Source organism: Medicago truncatula, chromosome 2 (assembly GCF_003473485.1).
Source record: "Medicago truncatula cultivar Jemalong A17 chromosome 2, MtrunA17r5.0-ANR, whole genome shotgun sequence".
NCBI lineage: Eukaryota > Viridiplantae > Streptophyta > Magnoliopsida > Fabales > Fabaceae > Medicago > Medicago truncatula.
Window position 1 is genome coordinate 45,300,590 of NC_053043.1, and position 23,842 is coordinate 45,324,431.

A 23,842-nucleotide genomic window follows, 5' to 3' on the forward strand; every position below is an offset into this window, starting at 1 on the left:
ATTTCTTCCACTTACTCCTTCCTTTTTTCCAAATCCTCCCCTCCCTTCCTCTCCAAACTCGCAAACAAAGTCTAAGTAAATAAATATACATACTATGCATATAAAGAGCCAATAATCAGGTAATTAGCACACATAGCAAGCAAACATATACCAAATATTGGTTATTTTTAAAAATGACCAATTGTTGAATACTTAAGTAAGTTGGGATGAGCAAAATGTGACTATTGGGAAAAAAAAAACACTAGTGACTACTTATGATAGGATGAAAGACGTCATCAATGCGGACTATGTTTTAGAAATTTTTCTAACGGAGGGAAGAAGCAATTTTGAAAGAAAAAAAAAACCCCTAAAAAATGCTCTAACCAAAGAAGTCTGAATTCCTTCAGGTCACTTGGTTGTAAGATTATTCTTCAACTTTGAGGTACTCAGTTCCAGACTTTGGCACTGAGAAAGAAGTCTGAATCCCTTAAAAATAACTAAAAGCTAATATTTTGGTGTGGATCCATCCATGTTTGTGTTTCTTATCCTTCTAGTATCGATTAGTAAGTTATCATAGGCTTTTAGGATGAGACACTAAGTTACTCTAGCGTACCTTGATCGATATGAAGTTAACAAAAGATCGAACTGTAAAAATGTATTGTTATCAACCATATTTATGTTCAATCCTCAATTTACTTCAGCGTGTTCGTTCAAAATAAAACATAATCATATTCCTTCCATTCATACTCTCCCAACCCAATCCCCTAACAAAAAGAATTTCAAACATGCATATATGTGACATTATAAGGCACACATCAATGGATTGAAAATGATATTAAACAATTTCCCTCAAATATCTAACAATGAGAGCACGTTTCAGTCCAAAAACTAATTGCCTTTATGTGCTTTTAGCTCAAGAATGCGATAGTCAATCTCCTTATGAAGTTGACCCGTAGATTCAAGGTTGTTGTCTGAAATGCATTGTAGAACAGTCCCAAGACTAGCAATTTCTTGATCTCTGGCCTTATCCTGAGTTCAAGTATACAGTAACAATTTATTTATAACTCTCATGCAGGCGTATTTGTGAAAATGGAATACAATGTTTGATAAAATAGAATTTCAATAAGAAAAACAGAAGAACCTTGATTTCAATGGAATTGGTTTTCTTGCAACTGCTTTCACAAATCAGTTTGACATTCTGGACGTGTTCTCGCAACATATCAACTAAATGATCCTTGTCATCCAAGTTATATGCACAACTGAATCTAACAGCTGCAACAATTTGCTTCCTGTTGATAAGATGCTTAACAAAATCTGCAAGATGCAAGAAATTTCACTTCATCAAAACATACTAGAAAAGACATCAAAATTAAAAAAACTAAGCAGATTGAACTGAACATTTCACAATTTATCAAACCATTTAGAAAATAGAAGAGATACATAAAAAGAGAGAGATAAATTTCAAGTCTAATTCATTTTCAAAGCATTAAAACCAAGATGTCAATTTTCTCTTAAGAGTGTGAGATCTTCTGGGGAAAAAAACGAAGCCAATTACATATCAGTTCAATTTCATACTGTTTTCCAATTTCTTGAAAGAATTTATTTCACTCATTACCTTTAAATGATTCCTATTTAGTTACTCCAATTAAAAAATGGAAGCATTTTGGCAACAAAAAAAAAACGCTTCGAAATGCCAACTGTCTTTCTCTAAGTTGTTATTCTTTATTACAGACATGTCAAGAAAAGTATATAGGCGATTTGGTTTCTAGTAATTATATTGATATGTATAAATGTAGTGAATTGTGATCCATAAAACCGTAGGACAAAAACAGGGCAAAAACTTAGCCTTTACACTTCACAACAAGTCAACAATCTTAATATTTACCTTTTCTATGTCATTTTCAATATAATTTGAATTTAAAACACAAATTTCTCCAAACTACATCCACCATAAATGATAAAGTGGGTAAAAATAGTCCCTTAGAGTTCTGCACTATCTAAGAGACTAGCAACTTAAGGTTTTTCATCATGTATAGGCATAACTGTTGGTGATTTCCAAAATAATGGAATCACTTTAGAACTAAAAGTTGTAACTCTTCATGGGAACCATTCATATACATTGGAACATTATTATTTATTATTAATAATGAACCATGACATTGATTCAAGTATATATGGTTATAACCTTTGGCAAAAGGGTGCTTAATGAATCATGGCATTGATTCAAGTTAAAGAGGTGTTTTCTCTCATGTGAAGAGTCATATAATGCACTATAAATGCTTGACATTTGGGCATTAGTTGAATATACAAAAACCACTCAACTACACACAATTTGGACAGAATTTTGTTACATTAACAACATAATTCTTCACCATTCTATTATTCTAAATCATCCATCAATTCTCTAATGCATGAGTGAATTGCTGGAACCATAAATCTGTAAAATACTGTTAGGAGATACGCTTGGTGTGGTTGTGCAATACACGTCAAGGAACTCATAGTATCCTGAAGGGGATTCGCCGGTCATTCCTATTGCATCCAATATACATTTATTGGTGGGGGCGAATCGAACCTAAAGGTTAGTGTGGCAACCCCATACGCTTTGAGTTTTACATGCATGATCATTAAACATTTCAGGTTTCAAGTGCAGCAGCCTCTTCCCAACAAACAAGATATATAACAATCTTTAGGTTCGATTTCTATGGCTGCTTCATTGAAAAAAATGACTTCTGACTTTGTTAAGTTGGAAAAGTTTGATGGGGGAAATTTCATCCGCTGGCAAAAGAAGATGAAGTTTCTTCTTACAACATTGAAAGTGGCATACGTTCTGAACATGGCAAGGCCTGAGGAGAAGGATGATGAAACCGTTGCTGAGACAAGAGACAGACAGAAATGGGACAACGATGATTACATCTGCTTAGGACACATCCTGAATGGTATGTCTGACTCTTTGTTCGATATCTACCAGAGCAGCCCTTCTGCAAAAGACTTATGGGACAAATTGGAAACCAGATACATGTGTGAAGATGCAACAAGTAAGAAATTCCTTGTCTCTCATTTTAATAATTACAAAATGGTAGATAATATGTCTGTTATGGAACAATTATATGAGATTGAACGTATTCTTAACAACTACAAACAACATAACATGAATATGGATGAAACAATTATTGTATCATCCATAATTGACAAACTTCCTCCTTCTTGGAAAGATTTCAAACGAACCATGAAACATAAGAAGGAAGACATTTCTCTTGAGCAACTTGGCAATCACCTTCGTTTAGAAGAAGAATACCGAAAACAAGAAGGTATTAAGAATCATGTTACTCAAGAGAAGGTTCATGTTATGGAAGAAGGAAATTCAAGCAAATCTTCCAAAAAGAGAAATCATGAAAATGATAAGTCTCATCATAACCACAATGGTAATAACAACAAAAAGAAAAGGAAAGGTGAATGTTACTTTTGTGGGAAAGAAAGACACTTCAAGAATGAATGCAGGTTCTTTAAAAAGAAGAACAAAGAAAAAAATTCAAGGGCAACAAATGATGATTTTGTTGCGGTCATTTCTGAAATCAACATGATTGAAGATGTTGATTCATGGTGGATAGACTCTGGTGCTACTTGCCATGTGTGCAAAAACAAGAAAATGTTCAAGACCATCAATAAAGATGTGAGTGTTTTGTACATGGGAAATGATTCAACTGTGCAAGTCCAAGGAAAATGGACCATATAGATTGAATTCACTTCTGGAAAAACACTTACTCTTAAAGATGTATTTTATGTTCCTGAAGTTAGGAAGAACTTGATTTATGTACCATTACTTAATAAGAATGGGTTCAAATCTGTATTTGAGGGAGATAAATTTATCCTCTCAAAGGGGGGTGTGTTTGTAGGAAAGGGATATTTGTGTGAGAATATGTTCAAATGTAATGTTGCAAATATTAATAATAATAATAATATGATTTCTGCTTATATTGTTGAGTCTTGTGATTTATGGCATATGCGATTGGGACATATTAATTTTAGAAAATTGGAGGATATGATGAAATCAAATCTAATTCCTAATTTTGATAAAAATTTTGATTCATGTACTACTTGCATGATGACTAAAATTACAAGACAACCTTTTAAAAGTGTTAAAAAAAGTTCTAGGGTGCTAGATTTAATTCATTCAGATGTATGTGATTTACATGGTTGGCCCACCATTGGTGGTAAAAAGTATTTTGTTACTTTCATTAATGATTGCACTCGATTTTGTTATGTTTATTTAATGCATTCAAAAGATGAAGTTTTAGATAAATTCAAAATATTTAAAGCACAAGTAGAACTTCAACATGAAACTTTCATTAAATGCTTTAGAAGTGATAGGGGAGGAGAGTTCTATCATCCGAGTTATTTTGAATCCACTGGTATTGTGCATCAAGTAACTGCACCATACACCCCACAACAAAATGGAATAGCAGAAAGGAAGAATAGAACTTTGGTAGAAATGGTTAATGCCATGTTGTCCTATTCTGGATTATCTAAAGGATATTGGGGTGAAGCAATGCTAACAGCATGTTACATCCTCAATAGGGTTCCAAACAAAAGGAACAAAATAACCCCATATGAACTTTGGAAACAAAGAAAGCTTACTCTTAATTATTTGAAAGTTGGGGTTGTAGAGCAATTGTGAAAGTGCCTGAACCAAAAAGAAAGAAATTGGGTGAAAGAGGAATTGAATGTGTATTTTTAGGCTATGCAGAAAATAGCAAAGCATACAGATTCTTGACTATTGAATCGAATGACTAATATTCTATTAATACAGTAATTGAGTCAAGAGATGCAATTTTTCAAGAAGATAGATTTAACTCAATTTCTTATCCCAAGGATATTGTTCATTCTAATGTTCAAAATTTAGAAAACAATGAATCTGATATAGATACATTGGATGGTTCAGAACTTAGAAGAAGTAAGAGGATCCAGAAAGAGAAAGATTTTGGATCTGATTTCTTCATGTTTCTTGTAGAAGGAACAGGTAAATCCATAAATAGTTATGGACCAATTTGCTTTAACCTTGAGAGTGATCCGGTAACATATGAAGAGGCTATAAAATCTCAAGATTCAGCTTTTTGGAAAGAAGCTATTCAAGAAGAAATGGATTCAATTATGGGTAATAAAACTTGGAAAGTGGTAGATCTCCCACCCGGATCCAAACCGATAGGCTGTAAATGGATCTTTAAAAGGAAAATGAAAGTGGATGGTACCATTGATAAATTCAAGGCTAGACTAGTTGCTAAAGGGTTTACGCAAAAAGAAGGCATTGATTATTTTGATACATATGCACCTGTTGCAAGAATTGCATCAATCAGAATGCTAATTGCACTGGCATCCATCCATAAGTTTGTAATCCATCAAATGAATGTTAAAACTGCTTTCCTAAATGGAGAGTTGGATGAAGAGGTATATATGAAACAACCGGAAGGGTTTGTGATCAAAGGTCAAGAAGATAAAGTGTGTAACTTAACTAAGTCTTTATATGGGTTGAAACAAGCACCCAAACAATGGCACCAAACGTTTGACCAAGTTGTGTTAGCCAACGGATACATCATAAATGAATCTGACAAGTGTATTTACAGTAAATTCCAAAATGGAAAAGGTGTCATGATTTGCTTATATGTAGATGACATGTTGATCTTTGGTACAAGTATAAATGAGGTTGAAGAAACTAAAGCTTTCTTATCCAACAATTTTGATATGAAAGATTTAGGAGAAGCTGATGTGATTTTAGGAATTAAAATCATAAGAGATGGTAACCATATTGGTTTATCCCAATCTCATTACATAGAAAAGGTGCTTCAGAAATTCAATCATTTAGATTGTAAACCGATCTCTACCCCATTTGACCAAACTGTCAGTTTGCAACCAAACAAAGGTTGTCCTGTGGCACAACTTGAATATTCTAAAGTAATCGGATGCTTGATGTATGCTATGACTTGTACTAGACCTGACATAGCATATGCTGTTGGAAGGTTAAGTCGGTATACTAGCAATCCAAGTAAAGAACACTGGCACGCTGTGAAAAGAGTATTAAAATACTTAAAGGGAACAATGAATTATTGTTTAACATATAGTGGAGACCCTTCTGTTTTGGAAGGATACACAGATGCTAGTTGGGTAACGTATGTTGAAGATCATGCTTCCACAAGTGGATGGATCTTCAACCTTGGTGGAGGTGCAGTTTCTTGGGGTTCAAAGAAACAAACATGCATTGCCGACTCCACCATGGCTGCAGAATTTATTGCATTGGCTGCAGGGAGTAAAGAGGCAGAATGGCTAAGAAATTTATTGTATGACATACCAGTTTGGCAAAAGCCAATGGCGCCAGTATCCATACATTGTGATAGTCAATCCACACTATCAAAAGCTTATAGCCAAGTTTATAATGGGAAATCAAGGCATATTGGTTTAAGACATAGCTATGTAAGAGACTTGATTTCTAATGGAATAATTTCCATCATGTTCGTAAGAACAGAGAAGAATCTTGCAGATCCTTTGACGAAAGGTCTGACAAAGGATATGGTGTTGAAGACATCATTGGGGATGGGACTCAAGCCCATATCTAATTGATTACCAATAGTGGAAACTCAACCCACACTTGAGTAGCATCAAGTCTTGGGTTCAATGGTGAAAGTACACTATTAGAGTAATTGTAGTACTTGACAATAGATACATCCCAAAGGTAAAAGTACTTGGACCATAAGAAGAAAAAAGGTAGGATGAGGTTTTCCTCTTAATGGACATATAGCATATATTTGCTGGAATGCATACTTATGGGGCATTCCCGATATAGTCTACCTATGTGAGAATGAAGTTTGGCCGCTTCACGGAGTTCAAGGGCTTGACTCTTAAATTCTCATGAAAAGGGATATATGACACAAGGCCTTCTTAATGTGTCATCTTACAAGTCTCTTTATCAATGGTACCGAGATTCTATGTGTAAGTTATGCACACTTGTTCTAATGGATAGTTGGTTCAAAGCTTGCCTACCATACTATTTGGGAATGAGCGAAAACTTAACTTACTAAGTAATGGTTCAAATCACGAGATACCATTATCTGAAGGCATGGAATTTCCGGATTTATGTGATTTAGTATTTTGAAAATGGTGGGGGATTGTTGGTGATTTCCAAAATAATGGAATCACTTTAGAACCAAAAGTTGTAACTCTTCATGGGAACCATTCATATACATTGGAACATTATTATTTATTATTAATAATGAACCATGACATTGATTCAAGTATATATGGTTATAACCTTTGGCAAAAGGGTGCTTAATGAATCATGGCATTGATTCAAGTTAAAGAGGTGCTTTCTCTCATGTGAAGAGTCATATAATGCACTATAAATGCTTGACATTTGGGCATTAGTTGAATATACAAAAACCACTCAACTACACACAATTTGGACAGAATTTTGTTACATTAACAACATAATTCTTCACCATTCTATTATTCTAAATCATCCATCAATTCTCTAATGCATGAGTGAATTGCTGGAACCATAAATCTGTAAAATACTGTTAGGAGATACGCTTGGTGTGGTTGTGCAATACACGTCAAGGAACTCATAGTATCCTGAAGGGGATTCGCCGGTCATTCCTATTGCATCCAATATACATTTATTGGTGGGGGCGAATCGAACCTAAAGGTTAGTGTGGCAACCCCATACGCTTTGAGTTTTACATGCATGATCATTAAACATTTCAGGTTTCAAGTGCAGCAGCCTCTTCCCAACAAACAAGATATATAACAATAACCACCTCATCCTGACCGCAAATAGGAATGGTAGGGAAAGTAACATCAGACACAAACGCATTTGATTCGATAATCTTGAAAAAATATCTAAAGCTTATCTAAATTATCATACCAGAAACTCTGTTTGCAAAACCCAGGCTTCCAAACAGCTCCACCGCAATATTGTTCAGAGCAACAAATGCAAAAAGCTCCAAAACTTCATCTTCATCAAAAGAATCAAGCAATTTATAAATTGACAAAAGCAGCAGAAAGCCAAGAACCGCCAAAGAATTTTCAGTATTGTCATTCATGTTAGCTTTCAAATCAAATGCTAGCTTCAATGCTTCTTTTCTCACACAAGGTTTAATATCTGGTGAGATTCTCATCAGTTGTTCCAGCAGATAGATTTGGTAATCAACAATAACCACAGCATTATCTCCCTTTTCCCACTGTGGAATGATGGGGTTCAGTATCATTTCCAAAACAAGTTTTGATGGATCTGATGATTCTTGCAGATTAACTAAAATACTGTTGAAAAGTGACTCAACTCCATCAGTTTTCTCACTTGTGTCCAACTGCAAACTTCTTCCACCAAAGGCACGGCTTGATTGATCGTCCATGTAAGATTCAACTGCATATTTAGATAGCAGATATTTAAGCTCTCCATATTTATAGAAGCATCATAAATGATAATAACAATAAGAATTTTAAAAAACAAAACAATATACGATGCAAGAATGTAAGACATTGATGAGTTAAGGCTGCATTAATACTAAATACTGGAAAGAAGTGGATCTTGGCAAGGAAAGATGTTTGATGGTGGTGTTGAGTGTTGCAGATATCTAGTGAAAGTCATGGAGCTTAGCATATATCATTATTCCAGTTCAAATTTTGTTCAGTGGTATAGAGGAAGTTGGAATTAACCGGTTGTTGCTAAACAAGCTCTTCATTGGACCATTTTCTATGACCAATCTTCCATGTTATACAAAACTATATAGCATTTTATCTAAAATCTTGTTTCACTGCAATCTAGGCTTTATATTTTCCACTTGTAAAACAACGTCAATTTTTTACACCGTTTAATGTTTTTTGTGCATTATAAGTACTGCTTATTTTGCTTATTACCTGAGACTTGAGAGTCTAGACATAAACAGAAGTCATAAAATTGACAACATACAACCAAAATATTTTAGAGAAGCTTTTTGTTCATTAACTCATAAATGTACTTTCTATTGTTGGGTTAATGCAGACTTAACTCAACAAATTATGAAATATATGAATGAGTGAGAAAGCATTAATATAAATAAGCACCTTAATTGAATCAGCATGGAAAGTGTTAGATCTAATTGATTATTGAATAAGACTAGAAATAGTTGCACTAATAGGGACTATTAGTGCCCCTTAATGTCTGTCAGAATATTGAACCTACACTTTTTGCAATATACTTGAAAAATTAAAACTACATTAATATACTAACCTTTCAATAGCAATAACATAATATTATAATAAAAACTTAGCAATGTATAAAAAACACCAGAGTTTTTTCACTTAAGAGATACATATAATGTTCAAGGGTGACAAGATAATCGAAATTAGTTTGACAGTCTGTGGATGTGAAATGAAAACGGGAAAATCTTTTCAAATTGACTAATACATAGAACATTAACATGATTAAAAATGTTTTTAAAGAATTAAGTAGATCATGTTATAAAAAATATCATCATCATTAAGAGGAATAGTTGCAATGAAATTCTGTCAATAAATAAGATGAATAAGCACATTTACCTGATTCTTTTTCCTCATCAATATACTTTTTCCTTGACGCAGGATCCTTGACTAGTCCTTCAAACTGCTTTTCTTTTAAGTTGAGCTCCTTCACCTTTGCTTTGAACTTATTCTCTTTTGACTCAAGTTCACTCCATCGTCCTTCTAATTGCTTCTCTTTTGATTTGAACTCCTCCACTTGACTTTTAAAATGCTTCTTTCTAGATTCAAGTTCCTTCACTTGGCCTTCGAATTCTCTCTCTTTTGATTCACGCTCCTTCACTTGGACTTCATGATGCTTCTCTTTTGACTCAAACTCCTTCACTTGGCATTCAAATAGCTTCTTTTTAGATTCCAGCTCCTTCAGTTGGCTATCAAGTTGCTTCTCTTTAGAGTAAAATTCCTTAACTTGTCCTATCAATGGCCTCACAGTTAATTTTAGCTCCTTCCTCATGCCTACTATATGCTTCCTTTTAGATTCCAGCTCCTGCACTCGGCCTTCCAATTCCGTCTCTTTTGATTCAAACTTCTTCACCCGACCTTCATGTTGCATCTCGTTTGACTCAAGCTCCTTCATTTGGCTTTCAATGTGCTTCTTTTGAAATTCCAACTCCTTCACCCGATCTTCAAATTTTTTCTCTTTTAATTCAAGATCCTTCATCCGGTTTTCGAAATGCTCCTGTTTTGATACCGAGTCCGTCATTTGGCATTCAAATTCCTCCTCTTTTGATTCAAACTTCTTCACCCGACCTTCATGTTGCATCTCTTTTAACTCTAGCTCCATTGCCTGTCCTTCAACTTGCTTCTTTTTTGCATCGAACTCCTTCACCCAATTTTTGAAATGCTTCTTTTCTGATTCAAGCTCATTCATATGACCTTCAAATTCCTTCTCCTTTGATTCAAATTCCTTCAAACGGCCTTCAAGCTGCTTCTCTCTCGAATCCAGCTTCTGTGCCCGTTCTTCACACTGCTTCTCTTTTGACTCGATTTCCTTAACCCGATCATCAAATCGCTTCTGCTTTGATTCAAATTCCTTCACTTGAGCAATACTATTCTTCATTTCTGATATTATATTTAGCGCCTTCTTCCTTCCAGATTCTAACTTTTCCGCCTGTTCACCAATTAATTTGTTCACTGCACCAAGCTCTTTCTGTTTGGCCTTAAATTCCAAAGTAAATTCAGCAATTTGTTGGGAAAGAGCCTTGAGTTCCGCTTCCTTCCTTTCACGGTCCTTATCAATGTTATCAATGACTTGATTAAGTTCTATCTCTTTCACCTTGAGCTCTAGCTTGCGTTCTCCAATCAAGTTTTCCAACAAAAAGAGTTGCCCTTTCTTTACTACAAACTCATTGATACAATCATCAATTTTTTCCTGCACTTCCTTGCGAGCTTCATCAATTCTTCTAACAACACTAACTTGGTTCTTCTTATTTTGAAGCTCTTTGCAGCACTCTTCAGTATCTCTCTTTATGGACTGCAATCTTTTCTCTTCAACTTTCTGCTTCCTTTTGCATTCCTTAAATAATTCTTCTAGCAGCGTAAGCTCTTTCTTCAGCGAGGAAAATGATTTATCTCTTAATTTCTTCGACAATGAAATATTATCTCCATCTTTGTCATGATCATGATATGGTGACACCTTTGATTTCTTAACAGAAAGATGCAATGAATTGTTGTCATGAAACTCAAAATCTCTCTTCTTAACAACACTACTACTACATTTTTCCAAACTCGAAACCCGGGAAAAGCTTGGTAACATAGGAACTGGTTCCCTCCCATCATCAGAAGCCTCAAAAGCCATGATTCAACTGTGGAAACTGAAAAAAGCCGCAGCAATTATAAACACTGTAAAATCCTGGGAAGAAAAACATGAAAATAAACAAGAATCTTCAATTGAAATTTTTTTTAGGTCCAATTGAATGATTAAGTAATACATTTATTTTCTAAAAACAAGCTCGAAAAATAAACACAAACAACATAGCAATCTAAACATTTAGTATTAGCTCTAATCTAACAGTGCATGGTATTTGATTTGTTCTTAAAAAAAAACATAAAGAATAAATAAATGTGAAAGAGAAATAAATAAAAACATGACAAAAAATGTGACAGAGATGCTTACAAAAACGTTGTTGATGCTTAATGTTGTCTTGTTACAGTAATGGTTGAGCTAAAATGTGAGAGAAAAATAGAAGATGAAGGGTGAAGAGAGAAGAAGACATTTCTAGATTTTTTTTGCATTTTGGAGAGTAAAGTGAGAAATAAAAAACAAAAAAAGAGAAAGTGTGAATGGTGTGACTGTGAGAGAGTTTGTTATTGGGTTTGGGAGTGTGATCTTTTGTGTGGGGTCCACAAAATGGCATATGACTTGTTCACTAAGTTGATTGAGGGGATGAGCAAGAACCGTTTGACATAAGACAAAAATATGTACTATATTTACTCTATTACCAAAATCTAATAACAAAAACATTAATAGTAAGAAAAGATAAGAATTCCTTTCCTTTTGTCAAAAAAATAAAATAATCTTGAGTAGGTGAACATCTTGGTGGAGTTTGTTGAGCAATATTTGATGATGCTGCTGGCAGTTAAATTGGGAGGTTTAAATTTATCAAACCTTTAAAAAACGAATTTTGAGCATATGTTTTAATAAATTTATCGTGTGATGGTAGTTCATCCCTGATTATCTATAAACGGTATACCGTTTAAATTAGTTTGTATCTTTTAACACAACATTATATTGGTGTGACAACACCGTGCATAATTAGGCAATAGTCTCTTTTCCTTTAGACTTAAGCCCTCTTATAATTAAAAAAATATTTACTTTGTAGTAGAAATCAATGGAAAAAATAAATAGAGCCTAACTTATCCATGTTTTTTCAATTTGAAGTGTGTAACTAAGAATCTTATAATATAGTCCGCCTTAGTAAAATAACTAAAGATTTAATTATTTTGAATCAAAATCATAGCTTGACTTAGAATGTGTATGAAGGGTATATCATATGAGACCGATGTTTTTTTTTTTTGTTTTGTTCAAGAGGTATGAGATTATGAGATCGATTAATAAAGAAAGATGTAAAATGTATCTTTCTTTGACTAGAAAAACTTATCAACAGATGTTCAAGATGTAAAATGTAATCATTCATAAATAGTCACAAGATTAATATTATTATTTATTTATATATACATGAAAAATTTATCATCAGTATGTTTAACTTTTTTTTTCTTTTCACATCACATAATAATGTTACATTATTCTGTCCTGCAAATATAACTCAGTTGACATAGACAATACATTCTCATATGCAAATGTTATACACTATTTATTCACTTTAAAAGACGAATTCTAACCACTACTAGATTACTTGATAAAAAAAATATTACGGTATTTTTGAAAATGAATAATTTTATTTATTAGATGAGTCAAATTCATAACCTAATAGCCATAATTTATTTGGTTTTTTCACCGGTTTCCGACCCACCAAAGGTGAACGACTAATCCGGCTCATGCGTAGAGGCATGCACACTGGCCAAACATTGTTCCCCCTGAGAATCGAATTCGGTATTCCTCGAGTACGTCCTTGGAAGGAGCTCCTTGCCACTATAGCCCAATCAACTTGGTTTAATAGCCATAATTTAGCTCACGAGAAAACTAATTGTCGGATAAACTGTCATTTTTCCGATGGTAAGTAGGGACTAATTTGAACCAGTTTATTTTTCCCACTAACTGAAACTTGTTTTTATTTTTTATCAAAGGTTTTAAACCTGGACCGACATGGCTTTCTTATTTGTTTCAAGCTGGCTTCCCTCCTTTATTTCAAACAAAATAGACAGTTTCGTTACAAAGATGTTAAGTATAATTAAAGCTTTTACACGTTCAAAACTTTAGTAAACAAAATAGAATTGAGTTTGAACGTATCCTCATATTCAAATAAAATGTGTTCCAAGGGTTAGGGATCCTCTATTTTTTCCCTAAGTAAATATACTTTCTATGTCATATAAAAAGCTAATCATCAGGTAATTAGCACACACTAGCAATCAAACAAAAACCAAATAAATCGGTTAATTTGAAAAATATGACCAATTGCTGAATACTTAAGTAAGTTGGGATGAACAACATCAATGTGACTATATTCAAAATATAATTGGAGTACAACGTCAATATGATTATATTTGGGAAAAACACTAGTGACTAATTATGTAAGGATCAAAGACATCATCAATGTGGACTATGTTTTGGAAATTTTTCTAATAGAAGGGAAGAAATAATTTTCAGAAAACCCTCCAAAATACTCAAAGAAGATCTATAGATTAGACACCAAAAACACAATATTTTGGTGTATAATCAATCCATCCATATTTGTGTTTCTTATCTTTCAAGTCTCGATTCATAAGTTACCATAGGCTTTTTTGATGACAAACTAAGTTGTTCGCTGTTGCGCTTATTTCGAGAAAGAGGCTATGCATTAGTATTTGATCCCAGCACAACAAATATGTTCCGGTCTTCTCTGATGCCGTCGAATGTGTTCGCGATGGTGTTTCGTTCCCTTTTCCTTGCGATGATACTAACACTTTGTCATCGTTCTTTCTTCGTTTTTGGGATCCTGGTGGAATATCTGTTATGTTTTCTTCAACTGTAACATCAGAATCAAACACCAAAATCAAGAATAATCACGTTTTGAAATCGCGGTTTGGAAAAGCTATTTTGATTTTAGGTGCCGAGTTCAGAGTTATGTTTCTGGGCATCATCATGTTTCAGAACCGTGTTTCAAAGCTTTTCTTTACATAGTCAAGGTTGCAGATAGCGCACTACAGAAGCGTGTTTGGGATGGAAAAGCGCGATTGTAGAAAGTTCGTTTGGGTTGGAGAAGCACGTTCGCTGATTTGCTTTGAATGATAATGTTGCAGAATTGCTTTGCAGATGCGCATCTGGAGAAGCATTTTCCAACAATCACGTTTTTGAAAAGTGTGTTTCGATTAAGCTGTTTTAGAGCACTTCTGAAGAGGCTGTTTCAAGAAGTTACGTGGTTTGTGATTCAGAGTTTGGAAAAGCTATGTTTTTGGGGAAAAGATGTTATGCATAAGCTGCTCTTGGTTCTGCATAAGCCGATTTGTTACATGATGCAACGTGTTTACGAAAAGCTGTTTCAATCGAAAAAGCATGTTACAGAACTACAAAATTCCATAAGAACTTCATCAGAATTCCATCAGAACTTGTTACGCGGGTCTACCCTCAGAATTCCATCAGAACTTAATATGTTAACAAAAATCGCACTGTAATTTTAATTTACTCCAAAGTGTTCTTTCAAAATAAAACATAATCCTATTCCTTCCATTCAAACTCTCCCAACCCAAATTTCAAGCATGCATATAAATATGTGACACATTAACATTTTTGTTCTAAAAACAGACTTGTTGACCTTAAACAATGGAGTCAAAGAGATATTAAACAATTTCCCTCAAATATTTAACCATTGAAAATAACCTCTTTCAAGGCATGATGACATATCCTCAGAACGAATTTACAATGCTGCTCAAAGCTTATGTTTACATTCTTTATAACAGAACTCCAATTTTACAACCATAGTTATGACAGTTTCGTTAAAACGACGCTCAAGTGCGTAAAGACCACATTCCAAAAATGGTTATATAGTTAAATCTTTTATATATTCAAAACTTTAGTAGAATGTGACATGTACTCCAAGTAACTAGTCTGTATATGAGAACATTTCCACATAATAACAAATTTAAGCCTTTAAAATTAAAAAAATAAAAACACCAGAAAGAAAGCCAAGAAATAAAGGTAACCCTGTTAACTATATCATGAGTTTTCATTCTTTCCAATTAACACCTTTTACACAGAATAAGAAAGAGAGAGAGTCGCGTCAAAGTCAATTAAATCAAATTAAGTTAGCATATTTCCATTACCGCATTTGTTTTCATTCTTTCCATTAGCTTGTTCCAGTCCAATAACTAATAGCCTTTATGTGCTTTTAGCTCAAGAATGCGATATTCAATCTCCTTATGAAGCAGACCCGTAGATTCAAGGTTGCTATCAGAAATGCATTGCAGAACAGTCCCAAGACTAGCAATTTCTTCATCTCTGGCCTTATCCTGAGTTCAAGTACATAGTAACAGTTTAGATTCAAGGGTATTGTGAATATGGGATGGAAGGTTTGATTAAATAAAATTTCAATAAGAAAAACAGAAGAACCTTGATTTCAATGGAGTTTGATTTCTTGCAACTGCTCTCACAAATCAGTTTGGCATTTTTGACGTATTCTCGTAACATATCAACTAAATGATCCTTGTCATCCAAGTCATATGCAAAACTGAAGCTAACTGCAGCAACAATTTGCTTCCTGTTGATAAGAAGCTTAACAAAATCTGCAAGATGAAAAAAATTTCACTTCATCAAAATGTACTAGAACAGACATCAAAATTAAAAAAATTTAAAAAACTAAGCAGATTTAACTGAACATTTACATTTTGTCAAACCATTTAGAAAAAAGTAAAGATAAATTTCAAGTCTATTTCATTCTCAAAGCATTAAAACGAAGATGTCAATTTTCTCGTAACAAATGTGAGATCTGTTGGGGAAACAAAATGAAGCCAATTACATATCAGTTCAATGTCATACTGTTTTCCAATTTCTTAAAAGGATTTATTTCACCCATTACTTTGAAATGATTCCTTTTTTGCCACCCCAATTAAAAAATGGAAGGATTTTGGCAACAAAAAAAAAACGCTTCAAAATGCCAACTGTCTTTCTCTAAGGCTTTGTTTGCGAGTTTGGAGGGGAAGGCTTGGGAAAAAAGGAAAGAACAAGCGGAAGAAATTATTGGAAAGGCAAAAGCATTCTCATTGATAAAGGAAAATAGAAGGGGAAAATAGAAGGCAAAAGCATTCTCATAGAGGAAAATAGAAGGGGAGGGCTTTGGCGGGTTAACTTTTTTCCATAATACTAAACCCTCCTCATTTGGGGGGAACTAAAAAATTGTATTGGAGGAGGATTTTAGGGGTTTTTGGAGGGTTTATATGAATTCTTGAAATTTAATCTATGTTGTTATATTATTTTTAAAATTAAAAATATAGTAATCATATACATTAATTTATCACTCTCTAAAAAACTACTCTTTTAAATTTTTTGAAAGATTTCTACATTTTCCCTCATACATTCCACCCCTAAAAGCCTTCCCTTCCCCTCCCCTTCAAACTCGCAAACGCAGCCTAAGTTGTTAGTCTTTATTACTGACATGTCAAGAAAAATATATAGCTGATTTGGTTTATAGCAATTATATTGATATGTATAAATGTGGTGAATTGTGATCCATAAAACCGTATGACAAAAACAGGGCAAAAACTTAGATTTTACACTTCACAACAATCTTAATATTACTTTTTCTATGTCATTTTCAATATCATTTGAATTTAAAACACAAATTTCTCCAAACTACATCAACCATAAATGATAAACTGGGTAAAACCACCTCACCCTGACTGCAAATAGGAATGGCAGGGAAAGTGACAACAGACACAAACCCATTTGATTTGATAATCATCATAAAATATCTAAAGCGTATCAAAATTAACATACCAGAAACTCTGTTTGATAATCATGATAAAATATCTAAAGCTTCCAAGCAGCTCCACGGCAATTTTGTGCAGAGCAACAAATGCCAAAATCTCGAAAACTTCATCTTTATCAAAAGAATCAAGCAATTTATAAATCGACAAAAGCAGTAGAAAACCAAGAACCGCCATAGAATTTTCAGTATTTTCTTTCATCTTAGCTTTCAAGTCAAATGCTAGCTTCAATGCTTTTTCTCTCACACAAGGTTCAATAACTGGTGAGATTCTCATCAGTTGTTCAAGCAGATATATTTGGTAATCAGCAATAATCACAACATTATCTCCCTTTTGGCACAGTGGAGTGATGGGGTTCAGTATCATTTCCAAAACAAGTTTTGATGGATCTGCTGATTCTTGCAGATTAACTAAAATACCATTGTAAAGAGATTGAACTCCGTCAGTTTTCTCGCTTGTGCCCAACTGCAGACTTGTTCCACCAAAGGCACGACTAGATTGATCATGCATGTAAGATGCAACTGCATATTTTGAAAGTAGATATTTAAGCTTTTCAAATTTATGGAAACATCAGTAAATGATAGTGACAATAAGAATTTAAAAAATAAAAAATATAGTATGTAAGAATGTAAGACATTGATGAGTTAAGGCTGCATTAATACTAAATATTGGAATGAACTAGATGTTGAATGTTGGTGCTGAGTGTTACAGATAATCTAGGGAAAGTCATGGAACAAGCTCTGAAGTTGGATGCCGGTCGTTGATAAACAAGCTCTTCATCAGAAAATATTATATGACCAATCTGCCATGTTATACAAAACTAGATAGCATTTTCTCTAAAATCCTTTTTCACTGCAATCTAGGCTTTATATCATCCACTTGTAAAACAATGACAAATTTTTCACACCCTTTTATGTGTTTGTGCAATATAAGTACTGCTTATATTTGCTTGTTACAACATATGACCACAATATTTTAGAGAATTTTTTTGTTCATTGACTCATAAATATACTTTCTATCGTTGGGTTAATGCAGACTTAACTCATCAAATTATGAAATAGATGGATGATAGAGAAAGCATAATACTAACAGTTACAATCAATGTCAACATAGCACCGTAACTGAATCAAGGTAGAAAGTGTTAGATTTCATTGATTAATAAACAAGACTATTAATAGTTGCACTAATAGGACTATTAAGTACCCCGCAATGTTTGTCAGAATATTGAACATACAGTTTTTGAAATATAATTGAAAAATTAAAACTACATTAATATACTAATCCTTCATTAGCAGTAGTACCATAATATTATAATAAAACTATAGCCATGGATAAAAAACACATGAGGTTTTTCACTTAAGAGATACATAAAAAGTTCAAGGGTAAAAATATAATTCAGATTTGTTTGAAAGTCTGGGTGTGATATGAAATCTGGAAAAGCTTTTCAAATGACTAAGACATACAACATTAACATGAGTAAAAACGTGTTTAAAAAATTAAGTAGATCAGGATTCAAAAAATATCATCATCATTAAAAGGAACAGTTATAATAAAATTCTTTCAATAATCTAGATGAAGAAGAACATTTACCGGATTCTTTTTCCTCATCAATATATTTTTTCCTTGACTCAGGCTCCTTTAGTTGTCCATCAAATTTATTCATCTTTGACTTAGGATCCTTGACTTGTCCTTCAAATTGCTTTTCTTTTAAGTTGAGCTCCTTCTCATTTACTTTGAGCTTATACTCTTTCGTCTCCAGTTCATTCCACCGTCCTTCAAATTGTTTCTGTTTTGATTTGAAGTCCTCAACTTGTCTTTCAAAATGCTTATTTTTTGATTCGAGTTGTTTCTCCTTCGATTTAAATTGTTCTTCAAATTCCTCCTCTTTTGACTCAAGCTCCTACATTTGGTTTTCGACATGCTTCTCTTTTGATAGCAAGTCCATCATTTGGCCTTCAAATTGTTTCTTTTTTGATTCAAATTCTTTCGCATGGACTTCAAGCTGCTTCTCTCTTGACTCCAGCTCCGTTACCCGTTCCTCAAAGTGCTTCTCCTTTGACTGAAGCTCCTCCACTCGTCCTTCATACTGCTTCTCTTTTGACTCAAGTTCCTTAACCCGGACTTTAAATTGCTTCTGCTTTGACTCAAATTCCTTCATTAGAGCACAGCTATTCTTCATTTCTGATATTATATTTATTGACTTCTTCCTTGTTGACTCTAATATTTCTGTTTCTTCACTAATTAATTTGTTCACTGCATCAAGATCTTCCTCTTTGGTCTTAAGTACCAAAGTACATTCAGTAACTTTTAGGGAAAGAGTCCTGAGTTCCTCTTCCTTCATTTCAACTTTTCGCTGCATTTTGTTGTGAATTTCATTAACACAACTAACTAGCTTGTTCTTATCTTCAAGCTCTTTGCAGCATTCTTCAATATCTTTCTGGATGGACTGCAATCTCCCTTTTTCCACTTGCCTCTTCCTTATGCATTTCTTAAACGATTTTTGTACCAATTGAAGTTCTTTCATCAGCGAGGAAAATGATTCATCAGCTGATTTGCTTGGCTTTTTAGTTGTACTTGTCGGCGGAATACCATCTCCATCTTTTCCCTGATCATCATACGGCGACGCCTTTGATTTCTTAACAGAAACATCCAAGGAATTGCTGTTCTCAAACAGCCTCTTAACTGGCAGTGCATAAGTATCACATTTACTACTACATGTTCTCAAACTTGAATCAAAGTCTTGACAAGAAGCATGTTCCTTCTTCACATTGTCATCACCACCACATGTTTTCCGCGTATCAGAAGCCTCAACATCCATCATTCAACAGTTGAAACTTGAAAGCTGCAGAAAGTACAAACACCGAATTAAATCCGGGGAAGAAATATAAAAATAAAATAAATAAACAACCAGTTTCTTCAAATGAATAATTTGTAGGTTAAACTGAATCATCAAATAATAATACATATCGTTTCCAAAAGTAAAATCTTAATCAAATAAAAATAGCTAGAAAATAGACATTTCAACTATTAATCACAAAACAATACCCATGTAAAAAAATGTAAACTATATAAGGTTTGAACATATAAAAACACATTTAGTAGGTCTAACATTGCATGATATTGATTTTGTTGAGAAAAAGCATGAAATGAAAAAACCTAGAAAATAGACATTTTTGAAGTTTTAATCTTAAAAAATAGGGTAAATTACACTCCCCTCCCCTCAAAGATGCTTGAATTACATTCCCCTCCCCTCTTAAGTTAAAATCTACGCTTTAGTCCCTCAATAATTTTTTTTTCATTTCTAATAAACTAGCAAAAAAATAGCATTGCGGGTTCAAGATAATTGAAAACGGCGGCAATTCTGGAACGAGAGAATTGAACAATCAAGATGGGAAGAAGAATGAAGAAGAAATTGTACGTTATGTGTGTTCTAGGTTTTGGAATGGAACAAAATTTATGAACGTATATGATGGGTTGAATTTGATGTGAAATTTTAATTGTTACAAGCCCTATAATATAAATTAATTAAGATTGTATACCTAAATATAATTAAATAAAATTAAAAGTTACCTTATTAAAATTGATTTCTTTTTTATAGAAAAATTGACTCATTTATTTGACATTTAATGTTACATTTGTATATTACATTTTGATTGGTTGATATCTTAAAAGGGTAAATACTCTCTAAACAAGAGAGGGTAATCTAGGCCTCAACTAATTAACTTGAATGAAACTTCACTCTCAATCTTATACTCTTATTTGTCTCAATTAAGTGGGTCTTTTGCTCATTTCACACTTATTAGAAAAATGTAATAGTGATAGAGAGAGAAAAATGATTTTAAGTGCTCTTGTCAAATGTTAGTACATTTACCATTATCTTAAATGCAAAGTAAAATATAATGAATTAAGAATAATGTAAGTAGTAATTTATTTATGACTATCATACAGGGGTAAATGATAAAAATATAAGAACCTTGATTTCAATTGAGTTAGTTTTCTCACAACTGCTATCACAAATCCGTTTCGCATTCTGGATGTGTTCTCGCAACATATTACATATCAATTAGTTAATTCTTGTAAGCCAAGTTATATGCACAACTTGAAAGTTTCAGAAATTACAAACACCGAATTAAATCCGGGGAAGAAATATAAAAATAAAATAAACAAACAACCTGCTTCTTCAATTGAATAATTTGTAGGTTAAACTGAATCATCAAATAATAATACATATCATTTCCAGAGGTAAAATCTTAATCAAATAAAAATAGCTAGAAAATAGACATTTCAACTATTAATCACAAAACAATACCCATGTAAAAAAATGTAAACTTTCTAAAGTTTGAACATATAAAAACACATTGAGTAGGTCTAACATTGCATGATATTGATTTTGTTGAGAAAAAGCATGAAATGAAAAAACCTAGAAAATAGACATTTTTGAAGTTTTAATCATAAAAAATACCCATGTAAAGAAAATGTAAACTTTTTCAAGTTTGAACATATAAATGCACATAACACTTCAAGAATGAGAATGAAACAGTAAAGAACAGAACAATGGCAAAAGAAACAGGGGTTAACATTTCAACATATATTGGCTCAAAAAAATGAAAACTTTTGAAGTTTGAAACATATAAGTATACACATTTAGTAGCTCTAATCTAACATTGCATGGTATTTGATATGTTGTTAAGAAAAGCATAAAAATATGTAAATATGAAAGAGAAATATACAAAAAATAAAATAATGTTGTCTTGCTACGGTAACGGTTGAGTAAAATCTGTGTGAAAAATGAAAGATAAAGTGAGAAAATAAGATGGAAAATGAAAGAAATGAAAAAGTTTACCTTCACTTCACAGAACAATGGAAAATGGTAAAGATGAAGAAAATGAAAGTTGAGGGTTTAGGAGTGAAGGTGTGGTCTTGTGTCTGTGGGGTATCAGCAAGGACCGTTCTGGATAACCACAAAAATTATCATGGTAAATATGTTTGGTAAAAAACATTAAATTAGTAGGTAAAAACAAATTGAAATACCACCAACAAAAATAAAATAAAAAATTGAAATTAAAGACATGGAAGTTATGTCTTAGAAGTGCAGGTCATATCATAAATGTTAAATGGTTGCAAGAGTATTTGATTTGTTAGCATTGGTCAAATTAAGCTCATCTCCATTTATCATCCTCTCTTTTTTGAAGGGTAAAAAAAAAAATGATAAATGGAAGAGAATTGTTGTTGACACATATGGTTGTGTCAAACTAATAATTTATCGAAATGTCTCTCGGCAGTATCGAAGAAAACTGAAAACTTCGGCAGTTAACTGCCGAGTAAACCTCAAATCTGATTTATTTTTATTTTTTTTACAAAAACCAGAAATTGTCATTAATAATATTTATTGATTTTGAATGTTTCAATCATTATTTTATACGTTTCAAACAATTGCAGTATTATACTTATGCATATATATATATATATATATATATATATATATATCTTAATAAGAATATAATTTAAATCTTGACAAAAAAATAAAGAGCATTTAAGTCCTCAAAACATTTCAATAAGTGTAAAAATTAAGCATTTGAATATTGTTTTGCAAATTACTTTAATAAAAAAAAATCTTCGTGTACAATTATTTTAATGTAGAAAATATAACAACATATTATACCTTAAAAAAATTGTTGTGCACAATTATTTTAACGATTTTTTTATTATTATTTGTATTTAAGTAATGTGTAAAACAATATTCAAATGCTTAATTTTTACCCTGATTTAAATGTTATTCTTATTAAGATATATACGCATAGGTATAATACTGCAATTGTTGGAAACGTACCAAAATAGTGATTGAAACGTTCAAAATCAATAAATATTATTAATGACAATTTATGGTTTTTGTAAAAAAAAAACAGGTTTGAGGTTTCCTCGACAGTTAACTGCCGAAGTTTTCAGTTTTCCTCGGTAGTTAACTGCAGCCGGTTCCATAATTCGACAGTTAACTGCTGAAGGGCATTTCGATAAATTACTAATGTGACACAGCCTTATGCAACGTGTCAACATCAATTCTCTAAATGGAAAAGATCTTAACTTTATTTCTATTATTTATAGAGATAAAAACACACACAAAATAAAAAGTAATTAATAATGGTGAAATTCACTTAATGGTTGGACCCACTACATAAACATAAATGATCATACATTACAAACTAATTAATGGCATGTATAAATTATACTCCAATTAATGGCTGTGAAATGGAGTATTAACATTTATTTCATTATTGTTCCATTAATTATCGAAACACAACCTGCTTGAAAGAAAAACCAAGAGAACACTATCTGCAAAAATTTATAACTTGTTCATTTTTATTTTTTTTTTGAGAAAAATACCCATAGGCCATTTGCATAGTGAAATAGTCAAAGTTAGCTTGTTTATTTTAAGGGGAAAAAATTATCGACGATTATTATTATATTTGATTCCTTAGATACACTTAGCATTTTCCTTTAAAAAGCTAGGTTCTAAAATATAACAATAAAATTAAATTAAATAAATGTATGAACGTATAACCAAGCAATTTGACTTAAGTAATGAGCTCCACCAAAGACAAATTATTTAAGTGAACCTCAGTTCGATTTATGAGTGAAATAATTATTGATTGGACTTTACTTATCTTCTAACCGATTCATGATTACCAAAACTCATTTCCTCTGAAAACCGGAGAGTTAACACAAAAATGTATGAATTATAAATGTT

General features: G+C 32.6%; 2 protein-coding genes and 1 long non-coding RNA gene across 4 annotated transcripts; all 3 read right to left on the minus strand.

Annotated features, from left to right (window-relative positions):
* Positions 1–622: 622 nt before the first annotated feature.
* Positions 623–11,780, minus strand: LOC25487757 (kinectin). Of its 2 annotated transcripts, none has more exons than XM_013609756.3 (5): positions 11,636–11,780; positions 9,541–11,333; positions 7,889–8,386; positions 1,121–1,293; positions 623–1,008 (listed from the first exon to the last, which is right to left on the minus strand). In XM_013609756.3, exons 2-5 carry the CDS (start codon positions 11,315–11,317, stop codon positions 868–870), a joined length of 2,589 nt encoding a protein of 862 aa, XP_013465210.2. In that variant the 5' UTR covers positions 11,318–11,333; positions 11,636–11,780; the 3' UTR covers positions 623–867. The 2 variants fall into 2 exon arrangements, with proteins under 2 accessions (XP_013465210.2, XP_039686722.1); XM_039830788.1 differs by having other exon boundaries at positions 9,541–11,371.
* Positions 11,781–15,295: 3,515 nt separating this feature from the next.
* LOC120578095 (uncharacterized) lies at positions 15,296–15,897 on the minus strand. The gene is made up of 2 exons (XR_005644026.1): positions 15,725–15,897; positions 15,296–15,624 (listed from the first exon to the last, which is right to left on the minus strand). It is a non-coding gene; the product is annotated as an uncharacterized lncRNA (long non-coding RNA).
* Positions 15,898–17,113: 1,216 nt separating this feature from the next.
* On the minus strand, positions 17,114–19,953 carry LOC25487758 (kinesin-like protein KIFC1). The gene is made up of 2 exons (XM_024775859.2): positions 18,688–19,953; positions 17,114–17,618 (listed from the first exon to the last, which is right to left on the minus strand). Exon 1 carries the CDS (start codon positions 19,916–19,918, stop codon positions 18,998–19,000), a length of 921 nt encoding a protein of 306 aa, XP_024631627.1. The 5' UTR covers positions 19,919–19,953; the 3' UTR covers positions 17,114–17,618; positions 18,688–18,997.
* Between the last annotated feature and the right edge of the window lie 3,889 nt (positions 19,954–23,842).